Source organism: Podarcis tiliguerta (genome assembly GCF_965153285.1).
Source record: "Podarcis tiliguerta genome assembly, chromosome: 8".
In the NCBI taxonomy this organism is placed as follows: Eukaryota; Metazoa; Chordata; class Lepidosauria; order Squamata; family Lacertidae; genus Podarcis; species Podarcis tiliguerta.
Window position 1 is genome coordinate 83,782,621 of NC_139541.1, and position 23,599 is coordinate 83,806,219.

General features: G+C 52.1%; 1 protein-coding gene across 2 annotated transcripts; it reads right to left on the minus strand.

Annotated features, from left to right (window-relative positions):
* Nucleotides 1–1,199: 1,199 nt before the first annotated feature.
* CKM (creatine kinase, M-type) lies at nucleotides 1,200–22,255 on the minus strand. Of its 2 annotated transcripts, none has more exons than XM_083455750.1 (8): nucleotides 22,158–22,255; nucleotides 19,709–19,919; nucleotides 17,084–17,238; nucleotides 16,414–16,546; nucleotides 8,790–8,961; nucleotides 6,963–7,086; nucleotides 4,611–4,800; nucleotides 1,200–1,628 (listed from the first exon to the last, which is right to left on the minus strand). In XM_083455750.1, exons 2-8 carry the CDS (start codon nucleotides 19,899–19,901, stop codon nucleotides 1,450–1,452), a joined length of 1,146 nt encoding a protein of 381 aa, XP_083311876.1. In that variant the 5' UTR covers nucleotides 19,902–19,919; nucleotides 22,158–22,255; the 3' UTR covers nucleotides 1,200–1,449. The 2 variants fall into 2 exon arrangements, with proteins under 2 accessions (XP_083311876.1, XP_083311877.1); XM_083455751.1 differs by having other exon boundaries at nucleotides 19,709–19,952; nucleotides 22,158–22,231.
* Nucleotides 22,256–23,599: the final 1,344 nt, after the last annotated feature.

A 23,599-nucleotide genomic window follows, 5' to 3' on the forward strand; every position in this document is an offset into this window, starting at 1 on the left:
ATCGCCTCCCACGGCTGCAAACTCCACAAATAGGTGTTTGTTGCGTGGATAAAGGCCCGTTTTTTAATCTCTCGCTTTTGGGGTTTGCCGACCTGGCTTCCGGCAGGGTTACAAGACTTGCAGAGAGCTCCTCCAGTACGTTTGTGGGTACTGGGTTGAGTGTGGGGTTGCCACTGGGGTTCCTTTGACGTTTTGGGGGCATCTGGTGTGTGACGGGGAAGAGCTGAACTGAAACAAGGGGCGCACAATGCAAGCTGTCCGTCTCACAGCCTAGTAACGCTTCCTAAATGTAAGGATGTAAAAAACCCAGCCCTGTGAAACTCTTGACGCTGGTGATGGCGGGGAATGTCTGTAGGATCATGCCACTTACACCTTCATAATCTCTTCTCCCCAAGCTGGGCTACCCAGTGGCCCGTCTGCTCCAGAATCCTCAAAGCAGCCAAATGTCCCTAAGGACCTAGGAACTGAGATAGACTGCCTCTGGACCTGGAGGTTCGCTAGGTACATAAGGTCTACCAAATAACGGCCCATGAAAGGCCAGCATTCACTTCTCACAGTGGCCAGCCAAAACCTGCAAACAGGTGTGCAACTTGTTCCCAGAAGCACTGCTTCCTCGTTTGCTGGCAGCAGGTAATTCATAGCCCTTGTCAAAAGGTAAAGGGACCCCTGACCATTAGGTCCAGTCGTGGCCGACTCTGGGGTTGCGGCGCTCATCTCGCTTTATTGGCCGAGGGAGCTGGCGTACAGCTTCCAGGTCATGGGGCCAGCAGGACTAAGACGCTTCTGGCGAACCAGAGCAGCGCACAGAAATGCCGTTTACCTTCCCGCTGGAGCAGTACCTATTTATCTACTTGCACAGGTGTGCTTTCGAACTGCTAGGTTGGCAGGAGCAGGGACCGAGCAACGGGAGCTCACCCCGTCGCGGGGATTCGAACCGCCGACCTTCTGACCGGCAAGCCCTAGGCTCTGTGGTTTAACCCACAGCGCCACCCGTGTCCCATTTGCCTTCATTGTACCCTTTATTTAAAAAGATAAAGGTAAAGGACCCCTGACAGTTAAGTCCAGTCGCAGACGACTCTGGGGTTGCGGCGCTCATCATAGAATTGTAGAGTTGGGTCCCAGGGGTCATCTAGCCCAACCCCTTGCAATGCTTCTAAAAAATACCTTTTTTTTAAAAAAAAAAAAGCACGAGAGACTCCTTTTGGGAGGAGGCAAGGCTCTGGGGGCCGTAATTCGCTTTATTAACTCCTTCCACTAGGACTCGGGTGTCACGAGCGTCCCAGCTGCCCCGCCCCACCCCAGGCGGCCCTCCGCCCTCCTTCGCAAGAGAAGGGAGGGCGCCCAGGGACAGGGCAGTGGGTGGCCGGGAGTGGCAGGTTGGGGTCACCCCCCCGGAGTCCAAGCCCCAGTCCACGCGGGGTCAGCAGGACGGCGGCCGCGGGAAACCTCTCACTTCTGCGCAGGGACCATGTCGTCGATGGCCTGACCCTTCTCCAGTTTCTTCTCCATCTCCACCATCAGCTTCACGCCGTCCACCACCAGCTGCACCTGTTCCACCTCGGAGGAGCCCAGGCGGTCAGCGTTGGAGATGTCGAAAACGGCGCCCACGGCCTCTGTGTCCACACCACCTGCAGGGTTTTTTTGGGGGGGGTGGGGGGAGAGTCGCCGTTACTTGGATCGCCCCCTCCAGACCCTCCGGAAACTGGAAGTGGGTTGCTGAGCCCATAGGGTGCGTTTCGTTTTGCAACTTTCAGTTGCCAAGAAGTGCTTGTAAGTCGCAACAAGCGACTCGGCCATTTGAAATACCGTATTTTTTGCTCTATAAGATTCACTTTTTCCCTCCTAAAAAGTAAGGGGAATTGTGTGTGCGTCTTACGGAGCGAATGCAGGCTGCGCAGCTATCGCTGAAGCCAGAACAGCAAGAGGGATTGCTGCTTTCACTGCGCAGCAATCCCTCTTGCTGTTCTGGCTTCTGTGATTCAGAATTTTTTTCTTCTTGTTTTCCTCCTCCAAAAACTAGGTGCGTCTTGTGGTCTGGTGCGTCTTATAGAGCGAAAAATACAGATATTTTGCTTAAATGAATAGGATTTAGTTTTTGGTCGGTAAGCAGAATGCGTGTGTGCAATGACGCAGCGGTCATTGCTTGCCGTTACGCTATATATTAACATTTTATTAGTATTTAGCATTACGCGACATTTTCGGAAGGTAAAGCTAAAAGAATTCGGCCTTCTGGTTTATGTGCTTTGTCATTAAACCATAGACTTACTAGGCTAAATGGTGCCTGCGCTGCCACAGAAATAATAGCTGGTCAGAATTCCTCACGCCCCAAAATGTGTTTTTTAAGACTGCTCGCTGGATAATTCAGGTTCACCCTCTAAAATTGCACACCCTACTGAGCCAGGAATCAGTTTCGTAGAATCGTAGGCTTGAGAGGGGCCCCTAAGGGTCATCTAGTCCAACCCCTTGCAATTCAGGAATCACAGCTAAAGAATCCCTGAGATATAGCCACCCAATGAAGGGGAGTCCATCACCTTCAGAGGAAGTCCGTTCCATTGGCTGTGGACACCTTTGGCATCATGGTGCTAAGATTCCACATGGACACAATGCACACAAATAGGCCTAGGACCCTCGTACCTACGGGACCACCTCTCCCGGTCTGCCCCGCGGAGGACCTTAAGGTCCATAAATAGCAACACCCTCGAGGTCCCGGGCCCTAAGGAAGTCAGATTAGCCTCAACTGGAGTCAGGGCCTTCTCAGTGATGGCTCCGGCTGGTGGAACGCTCTGTCTCCTGAGACCAGGGCCCTGCGGGATCTGATTTCTTTCCGCAGGGCCTGTAAGACAGAGCTGTTCCGCCTGGCCTTTGGCTTGGAATCAACTTGATCCCCTTCCACTCTTTCCTTTCGCCTTCTGTGATGGAACTCCTATTTGGGGACTTCCCTGGCTTTTTTCTGGCCCACATAGAACCAGTCTGGATAGTATGCCTCGGTGAAGATTGGACGTTTTCATCCCCCCCAAAGTTTTTGATTTGAGTTTCTACTGAAATGAGGCTGCATTTTAACGTTGTATTTTAATCAGTTGTTTTTATACCTGGTGTTAGCTGCCCTGAGCCCGGTCTTGGCTGGGGAGGGCGGGGTATATAGAAAAATAAATAAAAATGTATGCCCACAGTTTTGGAAGGTAGGTGATGGAAGAGATTTAAAAACAAGCATCTGCTCGGGTTATTTTTTCCTCGTAGTGTGGATTTCATAAAATCGGAGGGACCCACAAGGCTCATCGAGCTCAAAACCCTTGCAATTCAGTGCTAGCAAAGCATCCCTGAGAGGTGGCCATCTAAACTCAGCTCAGAAACCTCCAAGGAGGGAGAGAGTCTGTTTGAAGGAATCTCCTTCCTGGTCGTCCGGAATCTATCGCTTCGGGCCCTGCTGGCTCCCTCCTTGATGCAATAATAATAATAATTTATTATTTGTACCCCGCCCATCTGGCTGGGTTTCCCCAGCCACTCTGGGCGGCTTCCACAGAGACCAAAAATACACTAAAGTGTCACATATTAAAAACTTCCCTGAACAGGGCTGCCTTCAGATGTCTTCTAAATGTCAAGATAGTTGTTTATCGTTTTGACATCTGGTGGGAGGGCGTTCCACAGGGCAGGAGCCACTGCCAAGAAGGCCCTCTGCCTGGTTCCCTGTAACTTGGCTTCTCGCAAAGAGGGAACCGCCAGAAGGCCCTCGGAGCTGGACCTCAGTGTCCGGGCAGAACGATGGGGGTGGAGACGCTCCTTCAGGTATACTGGGCCGAGGCCGTTTAGGGCTGTAAAGGTCAGCACCAACACTTTGAATTGTGCTCGGAAACGTACTGGGAGCCAATGTAGGCCTTTCAGGACTGGTGTTACGTGGTCTTGGCGGCCGCCCCCAGTCACCAGTCTAGCTGCCGCATTCTGGATTAGTTGTAGTTTCCGGGTCACCTTCAAAGGTAGCCCCACGTAGAGCGCATTGCAGTAGTCCAAGCGGGAGGTAACCAGAGCATGCACCACTCTGGCAAGACAGTCTGTGGGCAGGGAGGGTCTCATCCTGCGTAGCAGATGGAGCTGGTGGACAGCTGCCCTGGACACAGAATGCAACCGCCCTTCAGACATTTGAAGAGGGTCATTGTATCAGTTCTCGGCCATCTCTTCTCCAGGCTAAAAATATCCAGCTCCCTCGGGCATCCCTCATAAGGACTGGATTCCAGACCAAAGATTTATCTCTGCAAAGAAGCGCATTCCCCAGCCCTTTCCCCTCACCCCTCTGCCTAATTCAACATGCAGTCATTGAACTATAAAGCTAGAGGGGGACACCCAGGGGTCATCTACTCCAACCCCCTGCAATTCAGTAACCGCCAGTCAATTGCATGGCACGAGATGGGCGAGGGGGGCCCACAAATAACAGCACGAGCCTAACCCTGTCTACTCAGAAGTGCATGGACTGAATCCCCCTCGCCCGGGGCTCGCTCCCAGGTAAGTGGGGCCAAAGGAGCGATTAAAAATAAAACCAAGTCCCTAGTCCCTTTGAGGTGCCTCCAGCTTGTCTTATTTCTGGAAATAAGGATGGAAATCCCCTCCCGCCCTCTCACCTGTGCCACGTTTCTGCAGACGGAGACGCGTGAGGATTTCCTCGAACTTGGCATGCTTGCTGAGATGGGGCAGTTTGACGTGGACACCCCCACGCAGGCCAGTGCCCAGGTTAGAGGGGCAGGTCAGAATGTAGCCCAAATGCTCGTTCCAGCTGAAGGGGTGGCCGGCTTTCTTGAAGATCTCCTCAATCTTCCCCGAGAAAAAGGAAAAGATGAGCGGGATGTTGTGGGGGGGGGGGAGAGAATAATAATAATAATTTATTATTTATACCCCTCCCATCTGGCTGAGTTTCCCCAGCCACTCCCAATGAAATGTTAAAAACAATACAGCATTAAACATTAAAAACTTCCCTAAACAGGTCTGCCTTCAGATGACTTTTAAATAAGCTCCTTCAGTCTTTTATCTGCAAAACTGGGTATGTCCATTGTAGGAACTTGTAGGGAGCTAGCAGTGCCTAGGACTGGGAGTTTTCATTCATTTATTTCATGAGTAGGTAAACTAAGGCCCGAGGGCCAGATCCGGCCCAATCGCCTTCTAAATCTGGCCCGCAGAAAGTCTGGGAATCAGCCTGTTTTTACAGAAATAGAATGTGTCCTTTTATTTAAAATGCATCTCTGGGTTATTTGTGGGGCATAGGAATTTGTTCATTATTTTTTTCACAATATAGTCCTGCCCCAACACAAGGTCTGAGGGGCAGTGGACCGGCCCCCTGCTGAAAAAGTGCTGACCTCTGGTTTATTTCATGAAATTTATACCACCAATTGATTGGCAGGAGGGAGAGCACCTCAAAGAGGTTTGCAGAAAAATCAACAAGGACACTTTGAAACATTCAAAAAGTTAAAAACGGATCGAAACATGCGCCAACCTTCTAAGCCTCTGGGTTCATTAGGCAGGAATGTTTTTGTAAAGGTAAAGGGACCCCTGACTATTAGGTCCAGTTGTGGCCGACTCTGGGGTTGCGGCGCTCATCTCGCTTTACTGGCCGAGGGAGCCGGCGTACAGCTTCCGGGTCATGTGGCCAGCAGGACTAAGCCGCTTCTGGCGAACCAGAGCAGCGCACGGAAACGCCGTTTACCTTCCCGCCAGAGTGGTACCTATTTATCTACTTGCACTTTGACGTGCTTTCAAACTGCTAGGTGGGCAGGAGCAGGGACAGAGCAACGGGAGCTCACCCCGTCACGGGGATTCGAGCCGCCAACCATCTGATCGGCAAGTCCTAGGCTCTGTGGTTTAACCCACAGCGCCACAGCGCGTCCCTAGGAATGTTTTTAGGAGATGCCGAAAAAGTACAGCAAAGGGCCTGATGTCAACAGGCAGGGAGTGTAGGTGCAGCCACACTAAACGATTGATTGCTAACCAGTGTAGAAAGGGTCTTATATGGCACCTGTGATAGTGCCAGTTTTGCCGATCGAAGTGACCAAGCGGCCACATATGGGGTGAGGCACATTTGGAGTGAGGTAAATGAGCTTCAGGGGACGTGGGTGGCGCTGTGGGTTAAACCACAGATCCTAGGACTTGCCGATCAGAAGGTCGGCGGTTCGAATCCCCGTGACGGGGTGAGCTCCCGTTGTTCGGTCCCTGCTCCTGCCCACCTAGCAGTTCGAAAGCACATCAAAGTGCAAGTAGATAAATAGGTACCACTCTGGCGGGAAGGTAAATGGTGTTTCTGTGCGCTGCTCTGGTTCGCCAGAAGTGGCTTAGTCATGCTGGCCACATGACCCGGAAGCTGTACGCCGGCTTCCTCGTCCAATAAAGCGAGATGAGCGCCACAACCCCAGAGTCGGCCACGACTGGACCTAATGGTCAGGGGTCCCTTTACCTTTAACTAAATGGGCTTCAAGTGGTTATGAACTGCAACAACATTAACTCGGTCCAGAGAGACCTCGGCAGCTGGCGCAGATCTTTGAGCACAGGTGCTTTGGGCTGCCAGGGCCTCACTCCTGCTAGCAATTGTGGCAAGCATCCCAGACCTCAGACCCAGCTCAGCCGGTCAAGAGGCAGAACTGCAGGTGGTACCAGCTAGGGCACTGTCAACTGACCGCAGCCTGCCTGAGTCGCCTGTGAGCCTGTCAGGTGCCTGCCAACGAATTGTAGAATTGTAATAAATGGTTGTTGGCGATGGGACTCGTGGAATTGTAGAGTTGGAAGGTACCCCCAGAGGTTCTCTAGACTAACCCCCTGCGATGTGGGAATCATGCATCACATGATGCTCCTCTGCCTGCCAGGGACTGTCGCTCTGGGCTACCGTTCTCTGCCAGCCCAAAACCCCACAGCTCTCCCCACGTGGCCTCTGAGACAGCCAGGAGCCCTCTCCCCCCCCCCCTTCACAGCAGCCCCTTTGCAAATCTCACCTTCTGCAGCCCGACGCAGAAACGCCGGAAGACCTCCTTCATGTTGCCGCCCTTCTGCATGGAGATGACGCGGAGGTGGTCCTCCTCGTTCACCCAGACCAGGAAGGTTTTGTTGTCATTGTGCCTGGGGGGTGGGCAGAGGGGAGAGTGTGAACGCCGCAGGCCTGAGTGCCTCAAACCTCTCGAGTGCATTGGAGGTACTGGGACAGCACAAAAGGGCATTGAAGCGCACCAGGAATGCAATTATTATCATTTACACATAACACCGGTCCTGAGAGATCTGCATTGGCTCCCAGTACGTTTCTGAGAACAATTCAAAGTGTTGGTGCTGACCTTTAAAGCCCTAAACAGCCTCAGTCCTGTATACCTGAAGGAGCGTCTCCATCTCCGCCGTTCAGCCCGGACGCTGAGGTCCGGCTCCGAGGGCCTTCTGGTGGTTCCCTCATTGCGAGAAGTGAGGTTACAGGGAACCAGACAGAGGGCCTTCTTGGTAGTGGCGCCCACCCTGTTGAACGCCCTCCCATCAGATGTGAAGGAAATAAGCAGCTATCTTATCTTTAAAAGACATCTGAAGGCAGCCCTGTTCAGGGAAGTTTTTAATATTTAATGCTGTATTGTTTTTAACACTTGATTGGAAGCCGCCCAGAGTGGCTGGGGAAACCCAGCCAGATGGGTGGGGTAGAAATAATAAATTATTATTATTATTATTATTATTATTATTATTATTATTATTTATTATCATCTTTATCATGATCATTTCTAGCCAACCAGGGTGTTCAAGGCAACTTTCAACAGAAGCTAGAAACCATACAGTATGAATGCATTTTGCACAGGGGGTATGTTGTAGGGTGGTGTATAAATGCAAAAACACACAGAGCCGAACCACCCCATCCTTACTTCGCAAGCAAGGTGAATCTGGGATGCTCTCGCGAGATCTCATGCGCCCTCCAAATTCCCACCAGGGAAAGGCTTAGAAGCACTTCCCATGCCAGGGAAACCTGGTGCAAAAGGGGCTTTAAAGTTGTCCGCCTTGCATGCAATTAATCTGCAGGATCTCAACCAACTTTCAACCCCGTAAGGTTGAAACCACATGAGATTATTGCACACATGACGTGATCGGGCGGTACAATGCAGATACGCAGTGCAACGCTTTCAAAAAAAGGGGAGGACATGTAGAACAGGGAGAAAAATGTTTGTATCGTTTGCAGAAAAAACTTATCTATGCTATCTTTTTGCAAGCCGCACAATGCAGTTTGGGTGGCCCCTGCTCCATTGAACATTTTTCAAAATGTGAGGGAAAGGTGTGAGAGGTTGGGTGGAGCTGGACGTGCCCAGAGTGGCTGGGGCAACCCAGTCAGATGGACAGGGTATAAACAATAAAATTGTTCTTGTTGTTGTCACTGAATGAAAAAGGTAAAGGACCCCAGTCGCAAATGACTCTGGGGTTGCGGTGCTCATCTCGCTTTACAGGCCGAGGGAGCCGATGTTTGTCTGCAGACAGTTTTTCCGGGTCATGGGGCCAGCAGGACTAAGCCGCTTCTGGCGAAACCAGAACAGCGCACGGAAACGCTGTTTACCTTCTCGCCGGAGCGGTACCTATTTATCTACTTGCACTGGTGTGCTTTCGAACTGCTAGGTTGGCAGGGGCAGGGACCGAGCAACGGGAGCTCACCCCATCGCGGGGATTCAAACCGCCAACCTGCTGATCGGCACACCCTAGGCTCTGTGGTTTAACCCACAGCACCACCCGCGTCCCTCTGTCACTGAACAGGATGTCCCTATTTTCATCAGAAGAACGTTGCGGGGTATCAATGTGCTGCTGCTTACCAGATGCCTCTGGCGTCGGGCCAGTCCCGGGCCATGCCTGAGGCGAGCAGGAGAGGAGAGACGGGCTTGTCAAAGAGGAAGTGGTCGTCAATGAGCTGCTGCTGTTCTGCGTCCGTCATGTTCTTCAGAGGGTAGTACTTGCCCTTGAACTCCCCGGTCAAGCTGTTCAAGGCTGTGGAACAGGGGGGAAGGCAGGGAGGTGAGCTGGGGAGAGACACCAAGTGGAGGAGGCCACGCCTAGGCGCTGACCATTTCGTAGAACCATAGAGCTGCAGAATTGGGAGGGACCCCCAAAGGTCATCTATTTTCATTTTTTTTAAAATAATATTTATTACTTTTCCAACAAATTAAACACTACACAAAAAAAGAAAAAAGAAACAATACAAAAAGCAAAAAATAAAAAAGAATGCAATACAATACAAAGACACTACATAACACTAACACATTAAGCTAACAAAACCAAACAAAGACAATTTAAAACACCTCAAACATTTTCAATATCTTATCTTTCATTCACTTATTTCAACGACCTCCTCACACCTCCCTTTTTGTATTCCACCTCTGTTGATTGTTACAGCAATTCCTTTCCATCTTCCTGTTTTCTATTCTATAATTATCTTAACACATTCTAACCTTATTTCCCCCCCTTTAATATTCCATTAATCTATTTATACTTAATTCCTTATAACATTTCTACTAAAGCCATATAACTTCATGTCAGGGAACTGCCATCGGCAGGACAGGAGGTGCCAAGGCTCTCTGAGGTAGAGAGAGACTTGACACCTGAAGAGGGAACCAGTAGGGGGCGAACAGGAACGTCAAGGGAAGGGGAGTCGGAGGAATGGCTCAGAGATGCTTCCAGTGAAAACAGTGGGGAAGTCTCAGGGCCCCCTATAGGAACACCCGTTCCTCGGCGGAAACTGTCACGCAGAGAGTCCAGAAGACGTGTTTCCGTTAAGGAGCTTTTATGTTGGAAACGTTTCCGAAAGCAGCCACTTTCGGATTCTGCTAGCGACTGACGCAGCCATGCTGGAGGGGCTCCGTCACAGGCAGAGGTTTGAGAAGCGGTTCAAACTCTGAGGGATTGCAATTTACACACAAGCAGCTCTTCATCCCATCACAGCAATCCGAAAGTCATCGACAGCTAGCTTGTGCCAGGGAGAGGCATCATGAGCGAACCAGCAGGAACCGGAGGGGCAGCTGGAGGTCCAAGCCTGGAGGAAAGGTATAGGACGTTGGAAATCCAGCTTGCCTTGCAGACGGCGAGGCTGGAAGAAAGGAGGGCTCAGGATGCAGAGAGGGGGAGGGAGAAAGCCACCCCACTCAACAGAAAGATGCCAGGATTGGTGCAGAAATTTGGGGGGGACCCCAGGAACTACCATGCCTTTAGGACAGAGATGCAATATGCTCTCAATCTGCAATTTGATGACTTCCCTGATGAGGAATCGCGAGTGGCTTTTGTAATTAGCCACCTCGAATCAGGGGCGAAGGACTGGGTTAGACCCTTGATGGCAGCAAATAATGAGATCCTAAAGGACGCGATGAAGTTTTTTCGTGCCATGGACCTGATGTTTTCCAGTGACATTGAGCAGGGAGGAGTGCGAAGGCAGTTAATGGCTTGCAAACAGGGAAACCGGACTGTCCGTGAGTACTGGACTGAGTTCACTATGTTGATTCATCGATTGGGGTGGGACTTGGGTTCTGAGCCCATTCAAATGCTTTTTGAAGAGGGTCTGTCTTCGTCCTTGAAAGATGAACTTTCCCGGAACCCCAGAGCAGAGTCTATGGACCAGCTGACTAAAGCCGCGCTAGCCATTGGAGCGCGCCAGGAGGCGAGGGCTTTGGAGAAGCGGGAGGGGAAAGGAGAACGTTGGAGGGAGCTCCGCATTCCAGACATTCCAGAGCAGCCTTTCCCGCCGGCAGAGCCGATGGAAGTGGGAACAGCGCGTGCGCGCACAGTTTCAAACATCGGTGAAGGGCGGAAGAAAGAGGGAAAGGGCGGGAAAAAATGCTATCTCTGCCAACAGCCAGGACACTTTGCCAGAGTCTGTCCACGGAGAAAGGAATGGCAAGGCATGGCAGGAGCTGTTGGGGGAGAGGAGGAGGAAAGCACAGAGCAGGTAAAAGCCAACGCCTGGCTGCCGTCGGGGCACAGCAGCCAGGCTCAAAAGCAGTGAGAGTGCCCGCACCAGAACCTCCCAGGCCTGCTCTAGTGATAGAGGTGTTGCTAGAGCTGCCAAATGGACACCCCCTACAGATCAAAGCCCTGCTGGATTCAGGCAGCTCCTGTAATTTCATGAGTAAGGAGTTCGCAGCTGAGCACCAGATACAAACCCTCCCCTTAAGTAAACCCCTGCAGGTAACCATGATTGACGGCAGAGAGCTGTTGGGAGGAGAAGTGAACCAACAGACTGTTCCCATGATAATGAGGGTGGCAAGACACACCGAGAGGATAGCGTTCAATGTGGCCACATTGGGAGGAGCTCCCATTATTTTGGGGATGAGCTGGCTGGCACTTCACGATCCTCTAGTGGGATGGCACCAGAGGGTGGTCTCCTTTGGGTCGGCGCATTGCCTGGAACACTGCAAGCAGGGGAAGGATCCAGGGGGAGCCAAGATCACCTTAGCTGGGATGGAGGTAATGAAGCAAGGGGAGGTGCCTCCGCAATATGCAGATCTGAGCAACGTATTCAGCGAAAGAGAAGCGGACAAACTGCCGCCGCATAGACCCTTTGACTGTCAAATCAACCTACTCCCGGGGGCTCAACTCCCAGTGGGCAAGCTGTACGCCATGTCAGACAGGGAGATGCAGGAGCTGAGGGAGTTCATTGACAAAAACCTGAAGAGGGGTTTCATCAGAGAGTCCCGAGCGGTGGGGGGCAGCCCAGTGTTTTTTGTGGACAAAAAAAACACAGATAAGCCGAGACTTGTAGTGGATTTCAGGGCCCTGAACGCCGTGTCGGAACCCCTGGCCTTTCCTATGCCCCGAATTGATGACATTCTGACCAGGGTGAGGAAGGGGAAGATTTTTACAAAACTGGACCTGCGGGGGGCGTATAATCTGATACGAATAAGGAAGGGGGATGAATGGAAGACCACCATGTTCACCCCTTTGGGAGCATTTGAATACCTCGTAATGCCCTTCGGTCTCCAAGCCGGCTCCGCATGTTTTCAAGCTTTCATCAACCACGTCCTGGGGCCGTTGCTCTACAAGAATTGTGTGGCCTTTTTGGATGACGTGTTGGTGTATTCGGAAAATGAAGAGCAGCATGTGAGGGACGTGAGAGAAGTGTTGGGCCGGCTGCAAGCCAATCAGCTGTGGGTGAAACTGGAGAAGTGCCAGTTTCATGCCAAGGAGGTGGAATTCCTGGGGTACCGCCTGTCAGACCAAGGATTGGCCATGGATCCAGGCAAGGTCCAGGCGGTGCTGGAATGGAAGACACCGAAAACCAAGAAGGATGTGCAAAGATTCCTGGGGTTTGGGAACTTTTATCGGAAGTTCATCAAGAATTTTGCACACTTGACGGCGCCCATCACCGACTGCCTCAGTAGCAAGAAGAAATTTGTTTGGACGGCGGAGGCGGAGAGAGCTTTTGAAGAACTGAAAAGGGCTTTCGCTTCGGAAGAACAACTTCTGCATGTGGACCTACAGAAGCCCATGAGGGTGGAGACAGACGCGTCAGACAGAGCGGTGGGGGCGGTGCTCCTTCAGCCGGGAAGAAATACGTCAGGGTGGAGACCGTGTGCCTTTTTCTCGAGGAAGCTGAATAAGTCCGAGCGGAACTACACGGTGTATGACAGGGAACTACTTGCCATTCACGAAGCGTTCCGGAGGTGGAGACATTTATTGATTGGGGCACAACACAAGGTGCAAGTGTGCACCGACCACAAGAATTTGGAGTATTGGAGAACAGCTCGAGTACTCAACCAACGGCAAGTGAGATGGGCACAGGAATTTTCCAAATTCCACTTTGAGATTTGTTATGTACCAGGCCCAGAGAACGTCAGGGCGGACGCTCTCTCACGCAAACCAGAGTACTTGGAAGGGGAGGGGGCAAGCGAAGAAAGACATGTCATTCCTGAGGACCGCTGGGTGTGTGGGGCGGCGCTGGTGGGGAGACGAGAGCTGGTAGAAGAAACGGAAACTGACGAATATGCCCAAAATAAGCTCAGAGGCCTCAGGGGAGAGGGTGAGAGCCCGGAGGGTTTTGAAGAAAGAAATGGGGCATTGTATTACAGAGGGGCACTGTATATACCAGAAGGTGAATTGAGAGGGAGGGTACTCAAGCAGTTGCATGATAGTCCCACGGCGGGACATTTTGGACAACACAAGACCATGTGGATGGTCACCAGGGAGTTTTGGTGGCCCAAAGTGAGGGAAGATGTAAAGGAGTATGTAAGAGGGTGTGACCAATGCCAGAGGGCCAAGGGGGAAAGAAGGGCGCCGGCAGGGTTATTGGAACCACTACCCACGCCAGAACGGCCTTGGGAGGCGGTATCAATAGATTTTATGACGGATCTGCCCAAATCCAAAGGGAAGACGGCCATCATGGTAGTAGTGGACCTGTTAACTAAGATGTGCCACTTTGTAGCATGTTCACATGCAGTCACAGCGGAAGAAACAGCGAAGTTGTTTGTAGAACACGTCTTCCGGCTGCATGGCGCCCCCTTGAGGGTTGTCTCGGACCGCGGGAAACAATTTACTTCCAGGTTCTGGAGGAAGCTCATGAGCTTGCTGCACGTGGAAGTCAATTTTTCGACGGCCCGGCATCCTGAAACCAATGGGCAGGCGGAAAGAGCAAATGGCATCCTCCAACAATATCTGAGGTGCTATGTCAATGACAGAGGGAATGATTGGGTCGAAAAGCTGGCGCTGGCAGAATTTGCCTACAACAATGCGGAGCATGTGTCCACAGGGATGAGCCCCTTTTTGGCCAATTACGGGTGTCACCCCAGGGCATTCCCGGGGGAGGGGGGCGAGAGATGGAGCGTCCCAGCGGCCGAACAGTTTGTAGAAGAGATGGAAGCGATCCATCGTCAGCTTCAGCTCAACTTAGAAAGGGCCAAGGCTCAATATAAGAAGCAGGCAGACAAGAGCAGGAGGGAAGGTGAAACCATAAGGGTGGGGGATCAGGTGTGGTTGTCCACCCAAGGGTTGCCGTTCAAAGGGGGTTGTAAGAAATTAAGACCCAAGAGATTGGGACCCTTTGAGGTCATTCAGCAGGTCAACCCAGTGGCTTTCAAACTCCGGTTACCCAACCACATGAAATTGCATCCAGTGTTCCACAGGTCATTACTGTCACCGTACAAGGGGGGAGGTGAAGAGGAGCACACCAGGGGACCGGTCTTGGAGGAGAGGGAAAGCAGTAACCATGTAGCGGAAATCCTCGATTCCAGGTGGAAGGGCAATCAGGTGGAGTATTTAGTGGCGTGGGAAGGGGAACCGGAGTCAGAAAACACCTGGGTGACTGCAGAGGAGGTCAATGACGAGGTTTTAACAGAAACGTTCCACCAAAGATTCCCGAGGAAACCACAGCCGGTAGCAAGGTTTAGAAGGGAGTATTTCGGCACCACAGACGAGGAAGAGGAACTGGAAGGATTCGCGGAGTCGGAGTTGGAAGAAGGAACGGACTCAGATGACGAGGAGTACCGAGAGACTAGGAACCACAACGAGTGGAGAAAGGTGTTCGAAACTTCAGACGATGAGGAAGGTTCCTTCCGGGGTTTTACCTCCTCACAACCCGTAGGGGAGGAGACGGGAGGGGGTGAAGGGGGCCCTGGAGGGGAGGTGGATGTCAGGGAACTGCCATCGGCAGGACAGGAGGTGCCAAGGCTCTCTGAGGTAGAGAGAGACTTGACACCTGAAGAGGGAACCAGTAGGGGGCGAACAGGAACGTCAAGGGAAGGGGAGTCGGAGGAATGGCTCAGAGATGCTTCCAGTGAAAACAGTGGGGAAGTCTCAGGGCCCCCTATAGGAACACCCGTTCCTCGGCGGAAACTGTCACGCAGAGAGTCCAGAAGACGTGTTTCCGTTAAGGAGCTTTTATGTTGGAAACGTTTCCGAAAGCAGCCACTTTCGGATTCTGCTAGCGACTGACGCAGCCATGCTGGAGGGGCTCCGTCACAGGCAGAGGTTTGAGAAGCGGTTCAAACTCTGAGGGATTGCAATTTACACACAAGCAGCTCTTCATCCCATCACACTTCATTCCAACATTTTTCTAACATTCATTAATTTTACAGTATTTCTGTAAATAATCTTTAAACTTTTTCCAGTTTTCTTCCACCAACTCTTCTCCCTGGTTTCGGATTCTGCCAGTCATTTCCCCCAGTTCCATATAATCCATCAACTTCATCTGTCATTCTTCCCGGGTGGGTAAAATCTTTTGTCCGATGCTCTTTGCTCTAGTCCTCTATCTGATGATCTTCTATCCGGCGCTCTTGGCTCTTCTAGGTTCTTCTGATAATGCCAACCCAAGATTCTCTCTCTCTCTTCTTTAGTTCGAAAGGTCATCTAGCCCAACCCGCTGCGATGGAGCGGATTTGGACACAGCCTGCATGGCCCGCTATGGTGCATGGGAGTGTGGACCAAAGAGGCCTTACAGCCATGACCATCTCTAGCAGTTGCTGTCTGGATGTGTGGCTCGCACACCAAGGTCTTAATATGCCCCCCTTATTGCCAGATAAAAGCATGTTTCGTCCATCTGTGTACATACACAGCACATTCTGAATGGGGGGGGGGGGCGTCTTTCCCAACTTTGAATTTTGGGTGTGCTTTGTAGCTGAGGGCATTCTCCCTCATTCTTTTGATTTGGGGTATGTGTCAAATTTGAAGCTTCGCGAACTGACATCTGTTAAAGACCGGATCCCATTGCCTGCTATTTACTAAACACAGAAGTAAACATCATCAGGCCTTTGCCAAATACCTCATTCCATTGCATGTCAGCTCTCAAACAATTCAGAGACTGAAATCAAACGCTGCCCAGAGTCAGCAGATATTTGGCGAATGTCTGATGGATATTCATCCCGAAAGGGAACCTGAGCAGACTGTTCCCTCTTGATTCTAGAGGTTGCAAAAAGCCCTCTTTAACTGCACTTCAAACTTAGAATTTCTTCTTGTTGTAATCTAGTCTGGCCCTGCAAAGGCTTTTCAAAAAAGACACCCTAAACCTACAGTTCCCAGGCCTCCTTAGGAAGAAGGAATGAATTAAATTAGTGTAAATAGTGCAAAAACGGCCCAAAATTAGGGGGAATGCACTGATCTTTCAAAGAGAGAGCCCTTAAGACATTCCTGGTTCCTCTTGTCGCCTTAAGAACATAAGGAAAGCTGGCTGGATCAGGCAAAGGGAGTTCAAATACTCCAGCATCCTGGTTTCCCCCACAGGAAACCTACCAGCAGGATTCGAACCCAAGAGCACTCTTCCCTCCTGCGGTTTCTAGCCACTGGTATTCAGGAGCACTGCTGCCTCCAGCTGTGGGGCCCAGAGCCCAGCCATCAACAGCCCTCTCCTTCTCCCTGAATTTGCCTAATTTCGAAGCCATCCTGTGGCAGGGAGTTCCGCAGTTCACCTCTTGCGCTACCCAAAGAAGGAATCTGTTTTGCCCGACGCGATTCTTCCAGCCTTACCAGTGATGGAGAGGTTCTCGACAGCCCGGCGCTCTCCGCGGCTGCAGTGGGGGGGCAGGGTGTACCCCTTGATGCTGCGCCCAGTCCTCACGCGGCTGCTGAGGACATAGTTGGGGTCCAGGTCATCTCCACCCTGTGGGGAACAGAGAGGCAGAGGCCTGCCGTGAGTTGACCAGGGAAGCCCCCGACACACCTGCCTTTCTCACAAGCACGGCGGTCCTTCCCCGTTCCGTGCGAGCGTGTGAACCTGCCCTCCTCCCAAGTCGAACCACGAATCTGTCAAGCACAGTGCCGTCTCTTCCAGCCTTTGCCAACCTGGCGCCCTCCACATCTTTGGGGCAGCAGATTGGCAAAGGCGGGTCTACTCTGACTGGCAAGAAGAGCCTGGCTGCTGGATTGGGGCAAACGGGGCCCATCAAGTTTTGGTGGCCATCCCTGCCTCTTGTGGGAGGGAGTTCCACAGGCTAACTCGGCCCCTGTCCTTCCTTTTATCTGCCCTGAATCCAGGTTGATTGTTGTCGCTGCCTGCTGTGCAGGTGAGTTCCCTTGTTCAGGGAACCAGGCACTGGGGGGGGGGGTGTTAAAATTTGCATGTCCAAAGCATGGGTGCCCCTATAGAACTACAGCCCAGTCCTCCAGCCCCTCGGCCCTGGCCAGTCCTGGTTCCTACCTTCAGGTTCTCATGGTTCAGGTCGGTCTTATGCTTGTCAGTTGGCTTGTAGCCGCAATGACGGTCCCGGATGACAGGGTCAAAGAGTCCGCCGAATACGGTATAGCTCTCTTCATCACCAGCCACACAGCCCACGGTCATGATGAAGGGGTGGCCTGTGTGTGAACGAGGGAGGAGGCGTTAGATTAGGAGAAGGGCGCTTGAAGCAGCGTTCTTCATTGATGGCCATCTGCCAGGGATTATTTTAGCTGTGATTCTCTCGTTGCAGGAGGTTGGACTACATGACCCGGGGGGGGGGGGGAGCGAGTCCCTTCAAACTTTACAATTCTATAATTCATAAATGATATGATCAGGGACATATTGCCCTGCCCCTTAAAAAACGGATGACTCCCAGAGGCCTGTGGGAATGGGATTAGAGTGCTCAAAGTGGGAGACTGACAGGTATGACCAGTGGGGTGCTCTCTTTGGCAAGCCTTGTTGAAAAGGAACAGGCGCTGCAAGTGAGATCTCATTCTGTAGGGTCAGGGAATCGTAGAATTGTAGGCTCCTGTGTTAAGAGCTCCAGCTCATTTTGCTTATTTCCCATGCTCTGTGCATTAGTATAGAGACAACCAAAACCACAAGTATTTCCCTCCAGTGTCTTTTCCATGCTATGATGCAATTTTTTTCATAACGTTGTTTGCTTTGTTGCAAGCCGCTTTGAGCATGATTTTTGCTGTGTGTGTGTGTTTGTGGAAAAATTGCATACACATGAATGAATGAAGCCTGCGTCTCTGCTGGAGACATGCAGAATGATACACAGGGTTTTATGTGCATCCCCCACAAACTGAACCCAGCAAGGGGACTTGGCTATTTAATCCAGGAGTGGTCAGCTGGAAACCACTTCCTGTGGTTGGCTTGAAGTCAACACTCCCAGTAATATTTGCAACTTGCAAGAGGTTTGTTTGGGCTTTTGTATGTAATATGTGGGTCCTTGTATTCATACTACAGCTGGGGACCTGATTTGATAAATTGTTGTGGTCTAATCTTTTCTCAAGGGTGGCGCTGTGGGTTAAACCACAGAGCCTAGGGCTTGCCAATCAGAAGATCAGTGGTTCGAATCCCCGCGACGGGGTGAGCTCCCGTTGCTCGGTCCCTGCTCCTGCCAACCTAGCAGTTCGAAAGCACGTCAAAGTGCAAGTAGATAAATAGGTACCGCTCTGGCGGGAAGGTAATTGGCGTTCACCAGAAGCGGCTTAGTCATGCTGGCCACCTGACCCGGAAGCTGGACACCGGCTCCCTTGGCCAGTAAAGCGAGATGAGCGCCGCAACCCCAGAGTCGGTCACGACTGGACCTAATGGTCAGGGGTCCCTTTACCTTTAATCTTTTCTCAGTTAGGAAACTAGGAAGCTGTCTTATGTCAAGTCAGACCCACTGGCCCATTGAGCCAAGTGCTACCAACACTGACTGGCAGCTCAGCTCTCCAGGGTTTCAGAATGGTGACATTGCCAGGGCCATAGTTGTCAAGTGTCCCTTATTTGGTGGGAAAGTCCCTTATCCCAGCGCCGTGTCCCGCTGCTGTCCCTTATTGATGATGTCCCTTAAATTTCCCCGGTTTCAAAGGAAGCAGCTCCTCTCCCTCCCTCCCTGCCGGGCCAGGGAGGAGGGAGGCTCCGACTGTGTTGCTTGGTTGTGTTGCTCACCCAATAAGGAGTCTAAGAACGACTGGGAGGTGGAGCTTGCATGCCTTGTGCCAATCAAATCAGCTGCGTTGCCTGGGGACTCGCCTTTGCTCAGCACTTCCCAGCGGAGAGGGGACGGTGGTTTTCCTTGCTGCATCCCCTATGCCGGGTTGCTGCGCTGTGGGAACCACCGCTTGAGGCTTCGTTTGGCTGCTGGTTGACTAAAATCCCTTATTTTGGCTGCTGATCCCTTATTTTCGAGGCTGCTGGTCCCTTATTTTCAAATCTGTAAGTTGACAGCTATGGCCAGGGCTCCCACGCAGATGTTCTGCCACAGGGACCTTCCAATTAAATCTCCACGGGAAAAGGGGTTGTTCTGAATTACAGGTGCTATTCCTCCATTGCAACGGGTTGGACCAGATGACCTTGGGATCCCTTCCAGCTCCGCTCTCCTGTGATTCTCATGCCTTGCTACTCTTTCTAGCTGCTGGGGTTCAAAGCAGGCTGGACTCTGGACTCTTTTGTTTCCTCCCCCTTCCCTGCCCCCCCCCCCGGCCCTCACCCCCACTCCGCACTGTGTGGCAAATGCATGTAAAATTATGCAAATTGGCCACCAGAGGGAGATGGCAAGCCGGACTGGGGAGAAATTGCATGCCTGGCTTTGGAAGAAGAAGAAGAGGAGTTTGGATTTGATATCCCGCTTTATCACTCCCTTTAAGGAGTCTCAAAGCGGCTAACAATCTCCTTTCCCTTCCTCCCCCACAACAAACACTCTGTGAGGTGAGTGGGGCTGAGAGACTTCAGAGAAGTGTGACTGGCCCAAGGTCACCCAGCAGCTGCATGTGGAGGAGCGGAGACACGAACCCGGTTCCCCAGATTACGAGTCCACCGCTCTTAACCACGACACCACACTGGGTGACATCTTTGCTTTAGCGTTTGGTTCGTCCAAGAGGTAGCACCCACCTGGGTTGTCCACACCGGTCTGGATGCAGTCGTCCAGGGTGAAGCCGCTGGGAGTCTCCTTGTCGCGCAGCTTTTCGTAAAGCTCCTTGGTGAGGACCTTGGCCATGTGGTTGTTGTGCTTGGAGAGGTCAGGGTACTCCTCATCACACTTGTAGTTCAGCTTGTACTTGTTGTGGGTGTTTCCGAAAGGCATGGTGGCGGGTGGCGAGTCCTGTGGCAAGAAAGCAGGGCGCAGCGTTGGGGGCTTTTAAAGTTTGCAGGTAGGTGCAATAGGGCTTTATAAAAATTGCCGTATTTTTTGCTCTATAAGATTCACTTTTTCCCTCCTAAAATGTAAGGGGGAATGTGTGTGCGTCTTATGGAGCGAATGCAGGCTGCACAGCTATCCCAGAAGCCAGAACAGCAAGAGGGATTGGTGCTTTCACTGCACAGTGATCCCTCTTGCTGTTCTGGCTTCTGAGATTCAGAATATTTTTATTCCTGTTTTCCTCCTCCAAAAACTAGGTGCGTCTTGTGGTCTGGTGTGTCTTATAGAGCGAAAAATACGCTATGTGTGGCATGGAGATAGCAGAGAGAGAGAAGTTTTTCCACCCCGCAAGGTAAAGGTAAAGGGAGCCCTGACTATTAGGTCCAGTCGTGGCCAACTCTGGGGTTGCGGCTCTCATCTCGCTTTATTGGCCGAGGGAGCCGGCGTACAGCTTCCGGGTCATGTGGCCAACATGACTAAGCCTCTTCTGGCGAACCAGAGCAGTGCATGGAAACGCCGTTTTCCTTCCCGCCGGAGTGGTACCTATTTATCTACTTTCACTTTGACATGCTTTCAAACTGCTAGGTTGGCAGGAGCAGGGACCGAGCAACAGGAGCTCACCCCGTCGCGGGGATTCGAACCGCCAGCCTTCTGATCGGCAAGCCCTAGGCTCTGTGGTTTAGACCACAGTGCCATCTGCATCCTCTCTCCATAATGCAATGAGACTGAGCGTTGGATGATTTGGGACAGAGGAAAGAAAGTCGTCCTTCGTACAGTACATAGTTAAACTATGGAACTCGCTGCTGCAGGAAACAGCGACAGCCACGAACCTGGATGGCATTAAAAGAGGATGGGGAAAATTCATGGAGGAGGAGATGCCTATTGATATCTGTTAGCCATAACGGTTATTGCTCTGCCTCCACCGTTGGCTGCAGCAGCGCTCCTGAATCCCAGCTGCTGGAAACCACAGGAGGAGAGGAGAGGGCTCTGTGTTCAAATCCTGTTTTCAGGTTCCCCAGAAGAAGCATCTGGGATGCTGGACTTGTTGGGCCGTTGGCCTGAACAAGCAGCCAGGCTCTTCCGAGGTTCTTAATGAGGGGCCTATCCACTTTCTCCACCTCCTTCGTAATTTGCCCAGCCGTTTTTCTTGAGATCTGGGAACTTGAAGTGTGCAAAGCACATCGGCAGCCCCTGTGGCAAGGGTCGTTCCATGGGTCAGTGCTTATTCTAGATATGCATTGTTGTTGTTGTTGTTGTTGTTATTATTATTATTATTATTATTATTATTATTATTAATTCTCCTTGCACAAGTCACCCAGCCTTTGCTGGAGAGTGGAAAGTTCCCAAGGTGGCGAGGAATCCCATTCCCAGCTCTGCGGCCTGTCTGCATGGAACCCATATGGAGAGGTCAAGAGATCCCGCCCTGGGTGCCAAGTGGGTGGGGAGGTGTGGGGCAGGGGGGGGTGCAGGCTCCAGCACTCCTATCTAGTTGCCGCCGGTGGACAGCCAGGGATAATTTTAGCCCTCGGCCCCTCGGAAACCGGTTTATTTATAGCCGGCTTTCTTGTCCACAAAAGGGCCCCTGGTGGCATGGAAGAACATTTTGGCTGCCAGCTGAGCCTGCATTCCAGCGGCTACTTTTGCAAAGTGTCAGCGGTCCCCGGATCCAAGTGTCCAGCGAGGAATCCAATCTCCAGGCGGGGTGAGGGGGGTGGGGAGGGAAGCGGGGAAGCACTCTGCATGCAGCAAGGAAGGAGAGAGGGGGAGAGTTTGGCAGGCGCTTGCAGGAGGGCTGGCCAGTGGGCGCATGCCAGGGTCTTCCCGGACCTCCTCTCCAGCCCGCAAGCAGCAAGGACGCCCGTCTAGGGCACTCAGCAAGGTCATTGCAAGGTTTGGGGTCACTGGCGCCATTTGGGGCCGTCCGAAAAGAAGGGCAGCTCTAGGAGCCTGGCAACCCTATACTTGGCCATTCTAGGGGGCGAAGCACCGAAGCAGATTGCTGGATTAGGGGGTCCCTGCTGGCACCCCAAATTCTCTGGACTGCCACCCACGCTCCCCATCCACTTGATAGATCAAATTCCAGATTTTAAAAAATCTGGCCTGCTTTGTAGGCGATGCACCTGCAGCTGTTGCTGCCCGTTCCTCTGTCCTCCCTTCTCCCACCCCACGCGCCCAAATCTGGGAACCAGAGACGGCTGTTACCTGACAGGGAGAATCGAATCCTGCAAAATCCCCAGGGGCTTGGCGCTGCCTTGTCTCACTCCAGCACAACAGGTGACCCGAAAGCCTGGCTCAAGGACCTAGACATATATACCCTGTGCCCCGCTGCCATTGGCCGAATGCTGACAAGCAGCCAGCCTCTGATTGGGCGTTGCTTCCCCGTCCCCGCTTGAAATTTGGGTCGGGAGCTTTCTTCGCCTCCGTCCCCCGATGGAGCACAAGCGTCTCCTGCAGGGCTCTCCTTTACCACCCAGAGGCAAAGCTCAGCCCCAGGTCCTGCTTCCGCAATGCAGGGCCCAAAAATACGTGGATTGGAGCATGTGCAGAGTGCTCCTTCGCAACGTGTCGGGACCAGAACCTGGCTCTACTTATGTAATTAAAGTGCAAAAGAAGAGGTTGCTAGATCAAGCCAAAGGGGTCCCATCTAGTCCTCCAGAATCCTGTTCTCACATCTGGATAGACTGTCTCTGGAGCTGGACGTTATAATAATAATAATGTAATAATAATTTATTATTTATACCCCGCCCATCTGGCTGAGTTTCCCCAGCCACTCTGGACGGCTTCCAATCAAGTGTTAAAAACAATACAGCATTAAATATTAAAAACTTCCCTGGTCAGGGCTGCCTTCAGATGTCTTTTAAAGATAGGATAGCTGCTTATTTCCTTCACATCTGAAGAGAGGGTGTTCCACAGGGTGGGTGCCACTACCGAGAAGGCCCTCTGTCTGGTTCCCTCGCAACGAGGGAACCGCCAGAAGGCCCTCGGAGCTGGACCTCAGTGTCTGGGCTGAACGATGGGGGTGGAGACGCTCCTTCAGGTATACAGGACCGAGGCCGTTTAGGGCTTTAAAGGTCAGCACCAACACTTTGAATTGTGCTCGGAAACGTACTGGGAGCCAATGCAGATCTCTCAGGACCGGTGTTATGCGGTCCTGGCAGCCACCCCCAGTCACCAGTCTAGCTGCCGCATTCTGGATTAATTGCAGTTTCCGGGTCACCTTCAAAGGTAGCCCCACGTAGAGCGCATTGCAGTAGTCCAAGCGGGAGATAACTAGAGCATGCACCACTCTGGCGAGACAGTCTGCGGGCAGGGAGGGTCTCAGCCTGCGTACCAGATGGAGCTGGTAGACACAGAACGGATCTGCACCTCCATGGACAGCTCTTAGTCCAAAATGACTCCCAGGCTGCGCACCTGGTCCTTCAGGGGCACAGTTGCCCCATTCAGGACCAGGGAGTCCCCCACACCCGCCCGCCCCCTGTCCCCCAAAACAGTACTTCAGTCTTGTCAGGATTCAACCTCAATCTGTTAGCCGCCTTCCATAAGAACATAGGATGAACCTGGCTGCTGGATCAGGCCAGTGGCCCATCTAGTCCAGCATCCTCTTCTCTCAGGGGCCGCCCAGATGCCTGGATCGGATCCTCGTG

Bases quoted from the DNA above. Each gene is read 5' to 3' on its own strand.
- CKM (XM_083455750.1), bottom strand. From the start codon at position 19,901: ATGCCTTTCGGAAACACCCACAACAAGTACAAGCTGAACTACAAGTGT. The intron at 17,239-19,708 runs GTGGGTGCTACC...GTTCACACACAG, and splicing joins GACCGGTGTGGACAACCCAG to GCCACCCCTTCATCATGACC. The intron at 1,629-4,610 runs GTGAGAGGGCGG...AAAACCCTGCAG, and splicing joins TCTGCAGAAACGTGGCACAG to GTGGTGTGGACACAGAGGCC.